The 21,217-nt window shown below is 47.1% G+C and overlaps 1 protein-coding gene across 1 annotated transcript in view; it reads right to left on the bottom strand.

Moving 5' to 3' along the window:
- Window positions 1-19,647, bottom strand: part of LOC135905872 (uncharacterized) — a 31,775-nt gene extending 12,128 nt beyond the window's left edge. The window contains exons 1-4 of the mRNA XM_065436987.2: window positions 19,548-19,647; window positions 17,806-17,952; window positions 17,196-17,297; window positions 3,267-3,404 (exon numbers count right to left, since the gene is read on the bottom strand). Coding sequence (XP_065293059.2) covers window positions 3,267-3,404; window positions 17,196-17,297; window positions 17,806-17,952; window positions 19,548-19,568 — 408 coding nt within the window. The 5' untranslated portion in view covers window positions 19,569-19,647. The remainder of the gene's footprint in view (window positions 1-3,266; window positions 3,405-17,195; window positions 17,298-17,805; window positions 17,953-19,547) is intronic.
- Between the last annotated feature and the right edge of the window lie 1,570 nt (window positions 19,648-21,217).

Below are 21,217 nucleotides of genomic sequence, written 5' to 3'. Positions count from 1 at the left end.
GCGTTAGAATATATAGTCGCCTTCCAGAAACGGGCCGTCAAGAATGTATGGAATCAGTACGTCGTCTATGACTGCCGTGCAGCGATGAACTTACATTCGAGGCGTATCAGTGGGCGTCGCGCAACGCTTAGCAAGGAATACCGGCTCCTTTCACGCAGTAACGATGTGATCAGCGCCCTGCACCTGACAGTAGAACGTTTCTCGACAATGCGGCCAGTGTGCGCCGCCGTAGCAGACGACGCCGTTCAAGATCCCGCTCCTCGAGCATCTGCGCGAGCTGCTGCGCTTCGAGTTTTCCCCTAAATGTGAGAGAGACTGTACACCGCCCTTCGAAGGAAATGTCCACGCGCACACACCGCGCGCGGCGCGAAACGTGCCCAAACACGCGCAGTGCAGGAGGCAATCAAGGCGGCGCGAACGAGAGATGGGAGAGGGGTACCACCGGCTAATAGAATTTTGCTCCGCATGCGGCGCTCTCAACGCCGGCGCAGCAGCGCCGCTCTCGGTGCCGTTCTTGTCTATAGAGCCCAGTGGCCGAATTGACTGTAGCGCCCCAAGCGGAAGGCATTAACTTCCGGTTTCGGTTTTGGGCACACGCGTTTTGAACGCCAGCTGGCACGCGCGCCGCCGACTGCGCTATACTCAGCGCTTTCTTTTTCTGCTGCTGCTCAATCGCGCGCGGTCATAGTGCGGAAACGTTTATTTATTTAAAACGATTGCGAACGATTTTTACAAGCCTCCATCGAATCTGTGTCACGTGCAATTTCATAAAGCAGACTCAAGACGCCTTGTAAATGAGGAAATTTTTATTTTGCTTTATACAAATGGCTCGTTCTGGGCTTTGTGTGCGTTGATCCAACATGGTGGCACCAAGTAAGCAGCAGTTGTTCCCGTACGAGCTCCGCCGGGCGGCATAAGCTGAAAAAAAAAACAAATTACAAGCAAGTATTATTTTGGCATTTAACCCTTATAGGAATACTGCGTGTAAAAGGGAAACGTGCTACACTGATGAATGGGCGACATTACAAACAAAAGCAATTAGCTTTTGCATACATGGCATCGGAAATACCGGACTCATTCCAAATCGTGCTATAACATATGAATAAAACATCTGATTTCCAAGCATTCCCCCATCCCTGGGCATTACTTCCTGCACTTTAATGCACAAATGCACGGGCGACTTCGCGTTTCCAAAACAACTTGCCATGGCCTCAGCCGACGCGATAGTACGCTACGTACACAGAGGTGGACACAAGACTGCTCCCAGCCAGACCACGCTAGATGTTCGCAGAATGCCTTTTACTCACGCTCAAGAGAAATGCGTAGGTGCAAAGCCTGTTTTCAGTCGTTCACCCGCCGTGGTTGCTCAGTGGCTATAATGTTAGGCTGCTGAGCACTAGGTCGCGGGATCGAATCCCGGCCACGGCGACCGGATTTCGGTGGGGGCAAAATGCGAAAACACCCGTGTACTTAGATTTAGGTGCACGTTAAAGAACCCCAGGTGGTCTAAATTTCCGGAGTCCCGCACTACGGCGTGCCTCATAATCAGAAAGTGGTTTTGGCACGTAAAACCCCATAATTAAAATTTATTTTCAGTCGTTCACAAGACAGAATTTTCGAGTTCTTGGTTTCTTTAGCTCCTCGGCGTTGTCTTTTGCGCACTCTGCCGGCGCAGCCAACACACTCCAGTCTTATCACTCTTGGCAAACACTCGTCGCGTCTTCGACAAGCGTGAGTACCGAAAGAAAGTATACATGTTGCGGCGCCGTAGAAAGGGCGCCATAAACTTCTCAGTAACATTCAGTACACGCCAAACTAACTGTCACCACGGCAGGCTTGCTTTTCTTTTGTTAACTGCTTCACAACCCCAGACGCGGCGCGCGGGCCTCAAGAATATCCCAACAAAGTTACGAAATTAATTACAATAATTTTGGGGGTCAGAGAATGCGGCATGAACTTGCCCCAGTAAGATACAGAACATGCGAAACTGAGTGCGTCACACAGCCGAGCTCCTTTTCGATAACTGCGTCACAACGCCCGGCGCGGCCACTGTGCACAAAGAAGTAGCCCAAAAAAGTAATGAAACTAGTTACGATAATGTTATGGGTCAGAGAAAGCGCCAAAACTTGTCCCGGTAAGATTCAGTACACGCGAAACTGCGTCACAAAGCCGGGTGCGGTGAGCGTGCCGAAAAACTACCGAAATAAGTTATAATAATGTTGGGGCTCACAGAAAGCGTCGCAAACATCTCCCAGTACGAGTCATTAACTCAAATGAACTACGCCAGGACAGCCGAGCTGTTTTTCGCTAACTGCGTTCCGTGCCGCAAAAGCCAAAACTGCTTGAAATGCGTTGCAGACTGTCAAACAAAATATCTTACCTTGCTGTAATCCAAAAGTTCAGTGGTGCCATTTCGAAGCGCTGAAGGAACGCAAGAATACTCCTGGAGCCCAACAAACACGCTACATCCAAAAGAAATGGGTCGCCGAACAGGCGAACTTCACGTGCGCAACCGTCCTCGCTGGCTTCGGTGGCCTTTCTGGTGCATGACGCATGTATCTGTTGCACCTGGCGTGCCTTTAGCTTGTTGCTAGGTGACGCAAGAAAAATACGTCGCAAAGTATAAGCTCAGCTATGCGCAAAGCTGTTTAGCTTTAGCGGGAATGAATAAAAACAAATAAAACGTCTGTAACTTCATTTCACATTCTTTTTTTTTCGATGCTCGCACCCACTAGCGGATGGGATTAACACTAGCCCTGACGTGTTTCCCGTTGCCAGTGTTCGCCGAGTGCGCCCCCTCTTGTTGAATTCCTTATCGCGTCGATGCACTCTCCCTTCACGCAATGCCTTAGGCGAAACTGCGGCAGCTGGCTTTCGACCGCTGTGCTCCGCCGAGGCGCGCTCGTTCCTGGCATTCCGGCTCAATTGGTACGATTTCATTGAAGCGGTTCAATGCGGCGAGAAAATTTGTGAAATTGTCTACTGAAGCCCAAGCATGCTTTGCCACCGGAATAGCCAGGGTAGACGCGCATAAGCTAGGAAAGGCAAGTAAGCAAAACTAAGCAAAAACGAAGACACAGCGCAGCAAGCAGTGTTTACGCTTTAGTAGAGAATTCTCAGAATTTGCGTAGTTCTTTTTGTTTCTTTGCAGCCCCGGCGTGCTTACTTAGAGCACTTGCACGTTGCGGAGCTGTGCTTTCTTCTCTCCAAACGTTTGCTCGATAGTGTACGTTTAGGTAGTCCCAGAAGCGGTAAATGCCACTCACTTGAGAAAACGTCAGGTCTTTCCTAAACAAGAAGTCGTTCAGTGAGGCGACGAAGTAAATTGAGTGCAATGCACAAAGAAAATTGGAGGCACTCATGCCTTTGCAGCGCTGCGTGACAGCGCTGATTGTGAGCCACACCTGTCAATGCAAAAGAAAAAAAAAACGTGCCAGATCAGCTCGCAGCACATTTGTCTCATTAAGATGCAACTTTTCCTGCAATAGCAAAGTCATACAAAATTTGTTACGCAGATTAATTTTTTCTTCTATACAAAGCAACGTGCCAGATATTAACTATGGAGACCCTTATTCATCGATTAAGGCTAGGCACTGCGTACACAAAGCATTTCTTATACACAGAATTGGCCGTGCGGAAACCCCCGAATGTGATTGTGGATTTGTAGACGAAAATATACATCACCTCCTTCTAGATTGCCCACATCACGACACACCAAGATGTCGACTTAAATCAGCGCTAATTAAATTAGACCGCAGACCATTCAGTTTAAGGAAGCTTTTGGGCCCTTGGCCAACAACGGATTTGCAAAAGAGTGCTTTAAAAGCACTAAAGACTTTTTTTGAAGACAGCGGCATTGCTGGACGTTATTAGCACTTTCACCGTTCCCTTCATTTCAGTGTCACTGTATATATGCATTTGTTTGTGAATTATGTTATGTTGACTGTTCTGTTGTGACTGTATGTGATAATACATTTACACGATGTATGTACCACCCGCTGACTAGACAATGTGTTATTAGGTGACAGTATCGTTTGTACTTTTGAGACTTTCATCTACAGAAGTGCGGAGACATTTACCTTATATATTGTATGTACCATGTGTTTTTTATGTCATAGTCTTCCTGTGGAACCGTTGCGTGATAAGTCCTGGTGCTTGTGTGAAAAGACTATTTGATATGTAATCTGGAACTGTGTACGATGAATAACGAAACCACTCAAGAGATGAGGAGTAGCCGGCGCCTTAAATTGTGCGCCGACATCTCCTTATATCATATCAATAAAAAAAAAGGTGAGCTTCAGAATTCAGTATGGCTTCAGCGCGAAGGCACAGGAAAATTAGATGTAAGGAGCCTGGTCATGCGCCTGTTGTGCATAGTTCTCATCCTGTCGACGGGGCCCTTGCGCTACAACTGCATTACTAAAAGCTTACTAGCGTGCCAACGTGGACCGCTTGAGTTAAGTTCAGCGCATCATGTATTCAAAAGAACTGACTAGTGAGCTAGTTCGTATTACATAACGTGAGGTATAGCGCAAATGGAGCATGCAGAACGACAGAGAAGATGCAGACACAGCGCTGCTTCTTCATTACTTCATGGTATCTTATATGCTGGGCTGACTTTGATCATTCAAATTTCTTATTAGGCAGAAAAGCAAGTTCATAGCCTGCCGTAGCAAACTAAGTACTAATTATTTAAAATAATAAGTGAGTGATGTTGCAAAGCATTCTTTGGCTTATGACAGGCAGTTTGCAGCTAGGTAGGGTCTTGTCTCGCCTCGTCTCGGGCCATTTCAGTAAAAAATCGGTGCCCAAGCACTCCATACAGATGGTTAACCAGCGAAGCTCGACGGTTCATTAAACGACGGCTTGGTAGTAGGCTGCCGGATCCTCGGTACGCAGTTGCGGCTTGCGCTCGCCTGCACCAAGCCTGTTCTTGTGACCGCGCTGCAGCATCGGCTGTTTAGATGCAGCATCGGCTGCAGACGAGCTGACGTTGCTGACGGAAAGCTGCCTGCTCCTCATGAGTACGTTTGACGCGCGCCCTTCCCATTTTGGAGCCGGAGAAAAACTGCTGCGCGCTCGCTCGCTGCGACGCAGAGCAACGGCATCACTATTGGCGCAGCCAATCGCGCGCCTCTCCTTCTTTATTATTTTTTTTTCGCGCATGCGCATCGCGCACGCCCAAGACCAGTACGCTCGGTAGGTGGGGCAGCGGAATACAAGCTGGAAGGCTTCGCGACTGTGGTCGTTGGTAGTCGTGGTGGCGGCTACCGGCAGCACGACGGCAGCGAGCGTGCGGTGCACGGACGCCACAGAGGCCGAGGAGGTTGCCATCGCTCTGGCGATCTCCCGGGCCGAGTGTCGCATTGTGCTCAGCGACTCGAGGAACACCGTGCGCAGCTTTGCCAAGGGGCGAGTATGCGCGCCGCCGGCCGCCATCATAGGCTCGCTCCAGCTCAAACACCGCGGCAGCGCCATTCGTTTCAAGTGGTTCCCGGCGCACGCCGGCGAGTGTGCCTTCTCACCGAACCACAACGAGACGGCGCATTCGGCGGCGCGAGCGCTTACCCTCCGCGCCCCCGAGAGTGACCGTTCCGTGGAGGTGGGTCGAAACCAAGGACCGAGTGACCAGTTATGGCGAAGTTACTAAGTGTTGCCGCTTAGCTCGACGGACAATGCCGCCTCCCCACCCGGCACTCAGTCGGGAGAAGGCCGTCATCCTAAGGCAGATACAGACCGGGTCACTCCTCGCCCCGGCAATACTACACGTGCTTCACCCAGAACTCTATCCAAGTGGTGTGTGCGGTGTTTGTGCAGTGGGTCCGGCGGACCAATGGCACATCATGTGGGACTGCGCCAGGTTCCCGACCGAAGCTACCTTCAGGACATACCAACCCGAACTTCAAAGTGCAGTGCAGCCTATAGACAAGGACATTCAACTATCGGCTGTCAAGCAGGCCCGGGGTGCGCTCGAAAAGCACAAGCCTCACGACCCACTACAAACGGGACGAACTGGGATAGTGCAGAGTAGGGCATAAAGTATAAACCCCATGCAAGCGATTTTTTGTGTGACAGCCACAAGCGACACGATGGAGATGGCTGTCGAGTTCGCTCGCCGCCCAGAAGTCAAACTCCAAGCGAGCGACCGCTTCGCGCGACGGGTCTCCAGTGTTGCCGGCATTAGGAGATCGTGTTAGAGCCAAACCTGGCGTGGCACTTGCTATAATTATTTAAGTTGATTTGTTTGGCTGTACAAAGCAACATAAAGTATTTCTGAAGGTCTTGCAATAGGTTTATTTTGTTTACATATCAAAATTTGGTAGTTTGGTCGTTCCGTTTGTATACTCAGAAGCGCGCACCTGCGCAAACCGGTAGTACGTCACTAATGTACATCCCGTTCCGGCTGCCTACTATTGGCTAGTCGCTCATAGCACTTCCGGGCGACGAGCGACGAATTCTAGATTTGCAGAACCGAGCGGTCGCACGACAAGACCGAGCGATCTGTTCAAGCGATGGCCCGACCCGTCGCTCGAAGCTGTCGCTGTCGCGCACAAAATCGCGCTCATGGCGTTTAGCCTTAACACCGGGTCGACGCTTGGCCAACCGTCGGTAGGCGGCATGGTAAATAAAGTTATTCCTATCATATCCTAGCCTGTTTCATGTACCAATCCAGAAAATAGTACAGTCTAAATATAACTGGCACCGGGGACATTGTGTATGTATTGGCACTAGAGTATGGGCCACCGGGGCCGCTGGGTACGTGAATACCGATGGCTTTGACTATGGTGATTGTCATAGACAACGATGATTATTGCGATTGTCATGATAATGGTGGTGGTCACAACGACAATGATTGTGGTGATGATGATGTTGATGATTGCTGTCCACAAAAATATGGAAGGTGATTCCACCTCTATGATTATGAATAACATGTTTTGTGGCGCAAGGGCCAAGTATGACCAAAGAGCGCCAGGCCAATGGTAATGAGTTCAAAGTGAAGCAATAAATTACGAGGAATGGATGTGACAGGGTTGTAAAGGGGCCTAAAAGACGGTCGCTGTAAAGTGCGCAAGAGCTACATGTAATAAAACTATGGCAATGACTATGAAGTGTGCCAAGTACACGAAATATTCATCGTGAAATAATTAAGTAGTAAAATTGGTCACAGGCTCAAAATTCCAAAAAGCACTACTGCCTTAACAGAGCCTTTGAAGGGCAAGGGCATGATGTCGTGTACTATACAAGGACTACAACCATAGCTGCATCCTCTAGAGAGGATACGCTAGGATACGATTTAGCTATTAACATGCAAGACCACATCGTTCAAGAAACCTAGGACAGCTTTGGTGGTAAAAACGGATTCTTTACCAAGAAACATAGCAAGATGGAGAGGGACACAAGAGCGGTATGCTAGAGGAAAATGTTTTCTTCTCTCTCTTTCGGCTTCCCGACACTCCACGAGGACGTGGAGGACGGTGAGCCTCTCACCACATTTACCACAGGTGGGAGGTTCATTGCCAGTCAATAGAAAACTGTGAGTGCCATATGTGTGTCCTATACTGAGTCGACAGAATAGGACATCAGTTCTTCGTGTTTTGGAACAGAGGGCCAGAAACCTCATTTGGCTTACTCAAGGGGAGCTTATTATTTGTTTCAATGTCCCACAAGGGTTGCCAGTAATTTCGCAGTTTTGTTCGAAAAAAGAAGCTTGAGATCTGTGGTAGGAATAGTAGCGGTAGAATTAATAGCTTGCGATGTGATTGATGTGACCATTTCGTCTGCTAGCACATTACCCTCGATGCATCTATGGTCAGGAACTCAGCGTATTGTCACATGTCTACAAGATTAATAATTATTACACAAGTAAAAGTAAAGCTCAATCAAAGTGCTTTTACAACACTTAACGAGTCCGCGAATATTATTGCTTTCTCTAGCTTTAATTTCTTCATGTGTTTAACCGCAGGCAGTACTGCATAGGCTTCTGAAGTAAAGATACCTGTATGGGGGTGCAATGCACCTGATTCAGAGAAAGAGGGACCAACAGCCGCATAAGACACGCCAGCATGCGACTTTGATGCGTCAGTGTAGAATTCGGAGCAAGAGTACTTCGATTGAAATTCACAGAAATGCATAGCTATTTCAAGCTCAGGAGCGTGCTTTGTGATCTCTACAAAGGATACGTCACATTCAATCACCTGTCATTCCCAGCGCGGTAATAGCTTAGCTGGAGGCATTATAGGTAATGTTGGAGAATTGGGGCATCCATTTCTTCGCCGAGTTCTCACACGGAGTGAGAAAGGTATACTGTCATAGAGGGTCTATTACGAAAAATTGTAGAACGCGTGAAGTCGTTAATGGTTGTGCAACACAGATATCCCTTATTAGAGTGCACTTTCAGAAAATAGGTGAAGCTGGTGTATGCTCTGAAAATGGAGTGACCACTCATCTGACTATACGCACAGACTTTCGACAGGGCTTGTTCTAAATGCGCCAGTGGCCAGGCGGATACCTAGATGGCGGACAGGGTTTAACATCTTTAGCGCGCTCTGGGCGGCAGAGTGATATACCACGGCACCATAGTCCAATTGTGATCGAATTAGGCTCTTGTAAAGATTCAATAAAAACTTCCTGTCGCTACCCCTTGTTGTATGCGATACGATTTTTAGCAAGTTCATTGTTTTTAGACATCTTACTTTACGACACTTTATGTGTGGGGTGAAAGTAAGCCTGTAGTCAAGTATAACACTTAGAAATTTGTGCTCTTTGTTGACAGGTATTTGTTGTCCGCACAGTCCTACAAAAGGATCTGGAACCAGGCCTATCTTGTAAAGAGAACACAATAACTTTTCTGGGGATTGACAATAAATTCATTTTTTTTCTGCCCAATTGGACACCTTGTTTAGGTCCTGCTGTACCTGTTTTTCACACACTGTAAAGTTACAGGATTTGAAACCTATTTGTATGTCGTCGACGTAGACGGAATAAAAAATAGCTGGTGGTAATGATGTATGAAGCGTGTTCATCTTAACGACAAAGAGCGTGCAATTGAGTGCGCCACCCTGGGGTACCCCAGTTTCCTGTGTGAATGTACACGACAGTTCATTACCTTTTTTCACCCAAGTTGTACGGTTGTTTAGGTAGCTTTCTATAATGTTTAAGATGTTACCGCGTATGCCCAGCGCCGACAGGTTGCGCAAGATTCCGTACCGCCAAGTTGTATCGTACGCCTTTTCTATGCCAAGAAACACGGATAAGAAGGCGAGAAAAGGGAGAACAAGGTGAAAGCAGGAGCCAAAGTTTCGATAAGTGGACTTGCCTTCTTCATGACAAGTCCACTTGTTGAAATGTTGGCTCTTGCTTTCACCTTGTTCTCCTTTTGCTCATCCCCGCCGTCCCCGTGTTTTCCACGGATAAGAAGGGTTGTTTACGTACGAAAGCATCGCTAATGCTTGCTTCGATGCGTACGAGATGGAAGGTTGTAGATCGCCCTCCCCTAAAGCCACATTGAAATGGGTCAAGCATTTTGCTGGACTCTAGGAAATGTACGAGACGGCGATTGATCATTTTCTCGAATAGCTTACAAACGCAGCTCGTAAGCGCTATAGGACGGTAGCTGGTGAGCAATGAACTATCTTTACCGTGCTTCAAAACAGGGATCACAATAGCTTCTTTCCAGCTAGATGGGAGATACCCAGCAGAGCAGATAGCATTGAAAGTTGTGAGTAGCGTGATTTGTGTGTCGGAGTGCAGGTGCTTAGCATATCGTACATGATTGTATCGGGGCCCGGTGCAGAGCTCTGACATGCTGATAAGGAAGCTTTAAGTTCGCCAATGGTAAAAGGACGGTTATAAGTATCTTTTGGGATACATTTCCGATTCAGTACCTTAAGTTATTCTATTGCTTTATGTTTCAAAATGTTCTCCGAATAGTGAGTGGAGCTAGACACGCGCTTGAAGTGTTCGCCGAGAACGTCGGCCTGGTCTTCCAACTTGTTCCCTTCTTTATCAACCAGGGGCAATGGATGGATTTATTGACCCTTAAGTCTCCTTAGCCCGGTCCATACTTTTGCCTCCTATGTATCAGTTAATGCCGAACAAGAACCTCTACTAGCTTGTCTTCTTAGCTTGCCGTCGCATTCGCCTTCCCTGTGGTTTAATGTTTGTAAATTGTATCAAATTTTCTGCAGTTGGGGGTCGGTGCAGTATGCCCCACGCTTAATTTTGTTTTTTCCGCACCTCCTTGCACTCATCATTCCACCACGGAACACGATTTTCTTTGTTTGGATGCGCTACCACTTGATTGCAGATTGAAGTTATTCGCTGCCTCGATTATAAAAGCGGTAAAATACGCTACCACGTGATCACTACTAAAATCAATGATAAAATGTCGTGATAGGTAGGTTGATTACTTTAAATAGTCCCAGTCGGAAGAAGCTAGCTTCTACCGATGCGCATATGAAGGGCATTCAGGTTGTTCAATTAAGCTTAAAATTACATGAAAATGGTCACTTCCGTAAGGATTTTTGATTAACACTCCACTCCAAGTAAGGGATAAGAGCTGCCGAGCCAATAGATTGGTATATAGAAGAATGAGAATTGTGAAACGTATTTTAATAAGTAAGTTCATTTTTACTGAACAGGCATGTTTCGGTGTTCACTGCAAAGCTCTCTATGAATCGACCTCTCGCGTCACATCATGAGTCTCCCCAAATCGTATTGTGAGCATTAAAATCTCCCACGAGTATGCAAGGCTCGGGAAGCTGGCTAATGAAGTTACAAAAGCGTGTTTTTTTCGAGTTGATGGTTCGGGGGTATATAAATAGAAGATGCAGTGATTAATTTATTAAAAAGAATGGCCCGAACTGACACTGTCCTAAGGTGTGTCTGAAGGGCGACGTGTCGGCAAGCTACAGTCTTGCCGGCTACTATTGCAACATCGCCAAAGGCATGAGCCTGGTCGCGGTACTTTCGGAAGATGAAGTAACTTACGAAGAAAATTAGTGTTCATAGGTTTCGTATGTATCTCTTTAACACACAGCAACTTTTTATTAAGTTTGTATAGTTCTCTGATATCGTCAAGGTTATGAAGAAGTCCTGTAACATTATATTGCACTATTTGTGTTTTCATTATGATAAACGTGTTTTTTTTTGCTGTGTGTTTAAGAGACGAACATTAGCTCACGGGCCCTTTCCAGGCGTCGTGACGCAAGGTTTCTCTTTTTTGGAGAGATCACGAGAGTGCCGCCGCTCAGGCGCTGACGGCGCCGTCTGGCTGGTCGTTGTGTCCATCGCCTCTTGCGAGGCGCTGGACACGCGCTCTTCCGAGCGTTGTCTTTGACGTGAAGGCCTCGACACGTTGGACGAGACCTGTGAGGCCACATGCCCGGAGGTCGATGAACCCTTCTGCTGGGGTGGCGCAGCAGCGCTACCTGCAACCGCAGGGGTGGGGAGGGGGGGGGGGGGCAGGGCAGATGGCGTCATTGCAGACTTACTGCGCGTAGGACGGTCAGCCGCCGGAAGCTGTTGTGTCACTGCCCCCTGACGCGTCACATAGGCAGAAGTGTTCTTGGCCAGGTAGGATACCCGTCTGCGTGCCTCCTTGAAAGTAATGCTTTCCTTTACTTTAATTGTTACTATTTCCTTTTCCTTTTTCCATGATGGGCACGACCGCGAGAGTGCGGCATGCACCCCATCACAGTTTATACAAGGGAGAGAGTTATCGCAAGATTCAGAGGTGTGTTCATGGGCACTGCATTTCGCACAAGTTTGGCGCCCTCAGCAGCTCTGCGAACTGTGGCTAAAACGCTGGTATTTGAAACATCTGAGGGGATTTCGCCCGTATGGCCTAACACTGATCTTGATGTGTACCCGACCTCGTTGGACTCGGGCAGGACACTTTAAGCTAAGGTGAGTATTGGGTGACTGGTCTCGATTTCTTTGCCATCCCGCCTCATCATAATTCTTTTGACATTGACAACATTCTGCTCAATAAAGCCCTCCAAGAGCTCAGCCTCTGTCAGCTGGAGCAAATCATTGTCCGAGACAACGCCGCATGTGGTGTTCATAGTGCGGTGCGGAGTCAGTGTCACTAGAACGTCCCAAAATGACACAAGACTGGCCAACTTTTCGTGCTGTTTCTGATCCTGGAGGTCCAAGAGGAGATTATCACTTGCCATTCTTGATGCCTTGTAGCCTGGACGAAGAGCCTCAGTTAAAGACTTGGAAACTATAATACGGGAGATTGTTCGTACTTGTGTATCTGATTTTTCCGAGTGAATGACGTGGAATCGTGGGAAGTTCAGTGTTTGACGTCCAAAGAACTGGAATACATCTTCGGTGCGCCCTCTTTTCTGAGGGCGATCAGGAAGGGCGGTAGGGAAGGAACGCGCCATAGAGGAAAGTGTAATTTTCGGCAATAACGCCAGCCGCCCACTGCGAAGCCCTACAAGGGGACGCTACAGTGACTGTAAAAACAGGTTCCGCAAACGCCAGCTGTACGTTATCACTATAATCAAAGATGAAATAACCTACGTTTGCTATACCCACAAGGTTAGCCCTTGCTGCAGGCACGTACCCAGGGGGGGGGGGGGGGGGCGGGGGGGGCCCGGCCCCCCCCCCCCGAAATCAAGTGGCATAACCCCCCCCCCCACACACACACACACACTCACGCCACCACTCCTCACACATTCCTAAAGCGCCACCAGATCAATGTTGAGACTTGGCAGCCATTAATCGGTCAGCATTATGCTGCCTTTTTCACTCCTTTTAAATGGCGGTACTTATCGGCATTTCTTGTAATGTGAAGGACAGTTTTCTCATAGATTCCGCACCCGTGCGATTAACTCGACATGCGTTCAGTTGTCACCATCTATTCAACCGTCACGCGCATAGCTGTTGCTTTTGTTAGTTCAACCTTCTTTGTTTAGGCTGATCCTGGGACTAGGAAAGGGATGCGGCTGTTACTGAGCTGGTCTGTACTCTCGTGGAACGAGTTGCGGCCGGAGAAAACGCCAATTGCGTTTAACTTTTCCCGTTGCTTCATTATTTCCTTGAGTTACGGCTCGCCGCGAGGCTGTCAGACGCCCGCAACCATATACACGTGATGTGGGTTAGATAAGGTGGGAAATAAAATAATGTGAAAGTGCGTCCATCATGATACCCTGCAATAACCCTTAAAACCATAAGCAAGATGACTGTCGCCCGTCACCTCGTCTGTTTTTCCCTAATTGTATTATACTTTTCGTGCAAAATTGGCAACTGGAAACAAAAATCGCAAGGAGTTGAGAAATGAAGCGATCTACTAAGGGAGAGAGCCAAGGCAACAAACAAACTGCAAGGAAAAGCGAATAATAAAAAAAGTTAACCGTTGTTTATGAGAATATTTATGGATCAACATCTTTTTATTTAAAAAGGAAGTAGAGAAAACGCTGCCGGAAGTGGAGAACAATTACTTGCTTTGAATGACGCTTCTACAGCTATCGGTCGAACCGCCTCACGTAGCCACTTCTCTGCTGTGCTTATGTGGGTGTTTTTCTAACCTTTCGCGGTGAGCGCAGTACATCTATAATCGCAGAGTCCTGCGCTCTACGCGGTTGTGTGGGAATGGCGGCCGCACAGCGTTACGCAATTCACGGAGCTGTCAAAACTGATCAACACGGCGAAAATAACTGATATTCGAAACTATAACATGAGAAAGACTGAGGAAGCCGTAAAAAATGAACGCAGCCTGAAATCAGTAAAAAAGAAGCCTTGCTTGGGACAAACCATGATGTATACACTAAAGGATAATATCATCAGCAATCTGGAAGATATAGTAAAAGCAGCGGAAAAATTCTAAGCTGACCTGTATACAGTACTAAGAGGAGTCACGATACCTCACTAAGAAACAGTAATGAACAGGATACAGAAACTCTCCTATAACTAGCGATGAGGTCAGAAGGGCCCTGCAAGAAATGAAACGATGAAGAGCGGGAGGAGAAGGTGGAATAACAGTCGATTTAATCAAAGATAGAGGGGACACAATGCTTGGAAAACTGGCGGCTCTTTATACGAAGTGTCTATCGACTGCAAGGGTCCCAGAAAACTGGAATGCAGACATTATACTAATCCAAAAAAAGGAGACGTTAAAGAATTGAAAAATTATAGGAACATTAGCTTGCTCCCAGTATTATGTAAAATATGTACCAAAATAAACTCCAATAGAATAAGGGCTGGATTTGTCAACCAAGGGAACAGGCTGGCTTCAGGAAGAGATACATTACAATGGATCACATCCATATCATCACTCAGGTTATCGCGAAATCCGCAGAGTACAATAAGCCTCTCTACGTGGCTTACATAGATTACGAAAAGGCATTTGATTCAGTAGAGATACCAGCAGTCATAGAGGCACTACGTAATCAAGGAGTACAGAGCGCTCACGTAAAAAGCTTGGAAAATATTGCTACATGCGTGTGGTATTTGTTTGTTTTAACGAGGCGCGTGGGCGCAATCACTCCAGAAAAGAGGAGGAAGAACGAACTGGGCTCGCGCTGTGAATCTAACCGGTCAGCGCGCTGCAACCGTTGTTGTAAATATAAACTGTAAGTAGTTTCTCGTCTTACTGACTTTTCCTTCGCGTAAGAATATCTACAGAGGTTTTACAGCTACCTTAATTCTACATACGAAAAACAGGGAGATACCTATAGAGAAAGGTGTCATACAGGGAGACACAATTTCTCCAAAGCTGTTCACTGCGCGCTTAGAAGAATTCAAGCTATCAAACTGGAAAGGCTTAAGAGTAAAGATCGACGACAAATATCTCAGCAACTTTCGGTTTGCCGATGACATTGTTCTATTCAGCAACAGTGCAGACGAGTTACAACAAATGATTGGAGACCTTAACTGAGAGAGTGTCACAGTGGGGTTGAATATTAATATGCAGAAGGTGAAGATAATGATAAATAGTCGGGTAAAGGAACAACACATCAGGATCGCCAATCGGCCACTAGAGACTGTGAAGGAGTTCGTTTGCCTAGGTCAATTAATCACAGGGAACCCTGATCATGAGAAGGAAATTCACAGAAGAATAAAAATAGGTTGGATCGCATACGGCAGACATTGCCAGCTTCTGACTGGAAGCTTACCATTATTATTGAAAAGTAAGGTGTGCACTCAGTGCATTTTGCCAGTGCTGACATATGGGGCAGAGACTTGAGATCAAGTTAAGAACCGTGCAAAGAGCGATCGAACGAAGATTGCTAGGCATAACGTTAAGAGAGAGAAAGAGAGCGGTTTGGATCAGAGAGCGAACGGGTACAGACAATATTCTAATTGACATCAAGAGGAAAAAATGTAGCTGGGCAGGTCATGTAATGCGCCGGTTGGATAACCGTTGGACCATTAGGGTTACAGAATGGGTACCAAGAGAATGGAAGCGCAATAGAAGATGGCAGAAAACTATAGATGGTGCGATGAAATGAGGAAATTCGCGGGTGCTAGTTGGAATCGGTTGGCGGCAGGACAGGGGTAATTGGAGATCGCAGGGAGAGGCCTTCGTCCTGCAGTGGACATAAAACAGGATGATGATGATGATGATGATGATGTTGTTGTTGTTGATGATGATGATGATGATGATGATGGTGGTGGTGGTGATGATGATGATGATGATGATGATGATGATGACGACGACGACGACGACGACGATGATGATGATGATGGTGGTGGTGGTGATGATGATGATGATGATGATGATGATGATGATGATGATGATGATGATGATGATGATGATGATGATGATGATGATGATGATGATGATGGAGGTGGTGGGCCCCCCCCGAAAAAAATCCTGGGTACGTGCCTGCCTTGCTGCCTGGAAAAATTGGAAGTAAGGGGAAGCCAGTAGAACGCAGGAAAGATGGAAAGTGAGAAAGAGATGAAGGTTGGAGAGAGAGAGAGAGAGAGAGAGCCAGGAAAAAGCAACTACCAATTTACCCTGGATGGGCCAGTCCGGGGCTGCCGTCTACGCGAAGCCGAGGCCAAAGGGGTGTGTTGCCTCCGCCGAGGGGCCTTAAAGGTCCGAACACTCGGCATCGGCTCAATCCCCGGGATCCCCTTTTCCGCGGCACAGCTAAGTCGTGCACGGTTAGACGCGGGAGGGTCCAAACCTCGTGTGCTTGGGTACGTGGTGCCGCCACACACCAAACGCCTGCTCATGCAGACGCCCCTGCAGGTGATTCCACCTCTAGTCGACGTTGTCACTCTAGCGCGGCTATTAAATGGATTACATTGTTATTACACTCCATTCTCGCCTCTAACTTGCCCAGAAAGGTATTGTCTTTCATACTGAAAAGATTTTGCACCAAAAAACAACACACACAAGAAGAAAGACGACTACACCACGGGCGCCCGTGGTGTCGTCGTCTTTCTTCTTGTGTGTGTTGTTTTTTGGCGCAAAATCTTTGCAGTATGCAAGATCACCAACTAGCCCAGCAGTTAACTCTTCTAAACTATTGTCTTTCATTGACTACAACTCGGTGTTTATTTATTTCTTCATTTTTTTAATATCGCACGCATGTTTCCCTTTGCCAACGCCGCATAATTCCCTGGGACGACAGGCACGCGCGTCACGTCGCACAGGTCGAGCTAGCAGAGCACGTGTGGGCAGCCTGTTTTCCATTTTGCCACGGGCCTTCCACAGGCTTTACCTTGCGTCACAAGCGGGAGCGTGCCAGTGTCTCCCATTCTTGCCTCGTAGTGGATAAAGCTTCTAGTTGGCCCATTAGATTACAACGCCAACTAGCTCCTTGAGGCGCACGTGCTTTCGCACGAGAGCTTGGTAGCGGCGCAAGGTTTAGATGCGGTCATCGGTGGTGGCGATGTTTCGCGTTTTCCGTTTCGCGTTTCTCCGCCGCGAAATATTTCTTGCATTTTGGTCAGGTAAACTCTGGCATAATGCTCCTGTCGCAGTAAATGAGTCCAAAGCTGCAGGAATCGCTGAAGCCTACTGCCTTTATCATTTTTTTCGTTTTTTTTGTGTATTCGTAAATTATCCGCTATGTAGGCTAGCAAATATTCAGAAATACCCCAAAACCAATTGCCTGCTTGATTTGTTAGGTTAGATATTTGCAATTGATATTAAATGTTGTTTATGTGGTTGTACATATCGGAGAGCGTGCAGCATGCGTATTTTAATGAGAGTGTGCTGCTCTACTCACAAGTGCGACGGCCACGGCATATTCCGGGGCCGCTTCCTTTGCTCCATTGAAAACAAGAACGTTGGTGAAGACGAGCGCAACAACTGCTATGCCATTAGTAACCTGAAATATACAGCAGCACACATACAATGAGTCACACGTGGCCGGAGGAGCGAAGTGCAGAAAAACGCGACTGACGTTAACGCGCCTCCCCCCCCTCTTTCTCAATCAATACTTCGCTCCCACGAGGCATAAGGGGGAAACGAAATTAGGCAAAAGCACGCATGCCCGTCCCACGCAGGTACTACAGAGTCATCTTGAACTGTGTTGCCATCAAATGTTCAGTGCGATACCACCTAATTCGCTCTAACTCATTCATTCGTCGCGCGTTCTGGCACGGCGAGCGAAGTGACACATGTAGTCGGTTACAAAGCCCGACAGAGTCTCTTTTTAAAACATACGCAACGATACTCGAAGTTAAAGGTTAATCCAGCTACACAAGGGCGTAAATGCTTCTATACTAGTCAAAACGAACTTACGTCAACGTTTGTATTACTGCCAGCTATTTATCGTGAGCAGATCATACAGGAGTGAATGCGCGCTCCCCGTGCGATCCTGTTCCATGTCTCACCAGATAGCCGAAGTCGCAAAGTGTGAAGCACACTGGTCGCCTGGGCGCCAAGTTGGGCCTCTGCAGCAGCTCGACGATTGAGAGGAAGGAGCATCCGAAGAAAGCCCACTTTAGGAGCCAAGAAGCTTGAACCACGAGAGCCGAAGCCTGCCGATGTTGACGACGAGGGGGAACAAGAAACATGGATGTGGAAACAAAGTCGAAAACAAACATTAAAGAAGTAAACGTGCTGTTTTAAGTTATTCAATCAATCAAGTGAAATATTTATTTGAGCGATTAATTTTAATGTAAGAAATCAATGTCCAAACTAGAGGAGAAACGTCGCTGGGGAAAAACGCCACACAAACCGCCCAAATGCTGTGCCAAATAACTGTACCAAAATGCTGTACCAAGCTGTACCAAATTACGCCAATGATAAACACAGTAACACATTAGTTGCTAGTAAGCTGAAAAGTTTTTATCATGGCATACGGGAGTTAGGGGCTTTTTATTTTTACTTGTTGCAATAATGTCATTCTTCGCATGTTTTCAAAGTGGCGCGTACTTTAATAGCTATCAATGAGAATGTAATGGAACATGAACAAACGTCGAAGCATCATCATCGTCACTGCAATCCACCGAAAGCTAAAACGCCAAAGAAATGTACAGTTGCGGCACATGACACCGTTGCAGGTCAAGAAAGGCTACCGCACTAATGTAAATACTAGAGGAGTTGGGCGGTGGAACAAAACCGACGAGTTCCACACTTTGCAAGTTATGCCGTACCAGGCAGCGTGTGCAACGCAACTTCTGAAAATGCTGTTGTGTACAGGCCTATTTCGGAAGCAGTACGCGCTCAATGAGACGGCTAACTCTGTCCCAATCTCATGTGAACAAATTCACTGTGTACCAACGGGATTGTCGACGTAGGAGGCAAAACAACGACTCCGCTTCGAAAGCGAAAAAACATTGCATGATGCGTTATTTACTAGAAGACATAAACGAAGTTGAAGCCAGTGGAGACCGCTCAGCCATCGGCATTATGAGTTTCCCCCAAGGCCGTCTCACGTAAATTAAGCACAAAAGCTGCCATACAATCAGAAACTGAAAGTGCATAACAAGCGCTAATAAAGTTGAAATGCGCATTTTTTTCTTACTTTCGAAGAAAGATTACTACTCGAAAGGAGTGAACAGTATGATATTTCGACAACAACAACAGGCATAATATTCTTTCTTTGTTTTTACCGTGTACTTAAACCACCACTTTAGCGAATGCGACAGCCCAGCCAGCCAGCTACGCTAAATATGGTGATTGCTATTTTTGCCCAATTCAGTTTGTGTCTTAATGTCCTTCACGTCGCCTCGCCCGTCTCTGCAACAGTGGCCGTACGGTGTCGCGCGAGCCAATAGTGTAGGTTAAAAAAAGATAGGGGAGCGGTATCACGTTTCATTACCACAACCTGTTATGACGCACCCTGAATTGGGGGACTCTGGATTAATTCTGACTAGCTGGGCTTCTCTGACGCGCACCCAATGCACGGTGCGTGGGCCTTTCTGGAATGCGGCCCCCGCGGCTGGGATCAAACCCACGCCCTTGCATGTGAAGGCCGAAACGAATGGCGAATGAAATTAATCTATAAGAACACGGCACATAAGGCCAGCAAGCATTTCGGAGAACGCTCACCACCGAGTGACACACGCAGAAGTGCTACATTCGAAAAATTTTTCTAAAAGATCACCTCGTCGCAATATCTCGCACTCACCTCCAGGACGTCATCATCCATGAGTGACTCGTTGCGAAGAGCTCGCTGAAACGGACTAAGCCTACACAAACAGGAAATAGGTCACCACAATTTCGATCGGGCGACGTCCGGCCTGAAACAGACTAAAATGGGAAAAAGAACGGAAACAACACCGACTGGATAACGGCACTTGGCAATAGCCATGCCTCGCCAGGTCTAGTTGAACGATCCAGTTGAACAGCTGCGCATAGCCGCGGTATGACTCTGAAGAACATAATAAAGTCATTTCCTGCCTTTATCTCGCGCGAATTGTTTACTTGTTATTGTTTAATCTTTTTTTTAAATTTCCTTGCCACAGTGAAGCTTAGCGGTTATGGTGTCAGGCTGCTGAACTCGAAGTCGCGGCTTCGAGTTCCAGCCGCGGCGGCCGCTTTTCGAAGAATGCAAACAACGCTCGTGTGTGCCATGCATTGGGCGCACCTGAAGTAGTGCCAGGTGGTGGATACTAATCCGGAGCCATCTGCTATGGCGTACCTCATAATCAGATCGGTGTTTTGACAAACTCCAGAATTCTTTTAGTTTCCTCATTTCTTCGCAGTCGGTAAGTTCGTGTCCTCTGTGGCACAATACGCAAAACTGCGCCCCGCTCAGAGTGTACCACAAAGCCGGGTTAAGCGGCAGCTGCTCACGGCGGGATTCCACTTTCTATAGGCCACAGACGAATTGCGGATATCGACATTATATCACAGCTGCTTTGCCCGTGACCCTCTCGGTGGAACGAACCAACTCATTCACAGATGCGCGTACTCTACATTACGCAGCGTCAGGCTCTATCAAAGCGATGGCAGTGAGGTATTGGTAACGGGCTTGACACCACGCCGGCTTCATCAAAGCCCTACGTTCAGAATTACTTGCTTGGCGAGCGCGAGTGCCACGTCTTAGGAAGGACAACAGTCTACAAATGTTCTCGCTAGATTTCATAGGAAATATATACACGCTGATGGCGCAGTGGCGTAGCCAGAAATTTCGCTCGGGGGGGGGGGGGGGGACGCTTACGTTGCACCTCGGCATCCTCCTTAAGAGGAAGCTATAGCTCGGATGCTCCTACCTAAATACAGGTAAAAGGGCAATTCGTTTTTCTCGGCAAGCACTGCACCAAATTTACGACGTTTGTTGCATTACAAAAAAAAAAAAACTTGGGGGCGGGGGGGGGGGCGTTCTAGTGACTTCTGGTTTCGAATTTTTCATTTAGGTCCTCAATTTTTTATTAAAGATTGGCCAAAATCGCTCATTTTCAGAAAGCGAAACTATCAAGTTCAACACTCTGTAACCAAACAATGTAAAATGATATCACAATTCTGTGAATTTCATCTAATAGCACATCTACAGAGGACAAAATTGATGTTACACATCATTCTAAAAAAATTTAGTATTATGGAAACACGGCTTTTACAGAACCCTTGTACAACGTATTTTTCCTATATAAATATATATAAATCCCTATAAAGAAAGGCGTCAGACAGGGAGATACGATCTCTCCAATGCTATTCACAGCATGTTTACAGGAGGTATTCAGAGGCCTGGAGTGGGAAGAATTGGGGATCAAAGTTGATGGAGAATACCTTAGCAACTTGCGATTCGCTGATGATATTGCCTTGCTTAGTAACTCAGGAGACCAATTGTAATGCATG

The sequence above is a fragment of the Dermacentor albipictus genome, chromosome 8 (assembly GCF_038994185.2).
Source record: "Dermacentor albipictus isolate Rhodes 1998 colony chromosome 8, USDA_Dalb.pri_finalv2, whole genome shotgun sequence".
Classification (NCBI taxonomy): domain Eukaryota; kingdom Metazoa; phylum Arthropoda; class Arachnida; order Ixodida; family Ixodidae; genus Dermacentor; species Dermacentor albipictus.
Note: the sequence above shows the minus strand (reverse complement) of the source record. Positions and strands in the feature narration are given on the sequence as shown.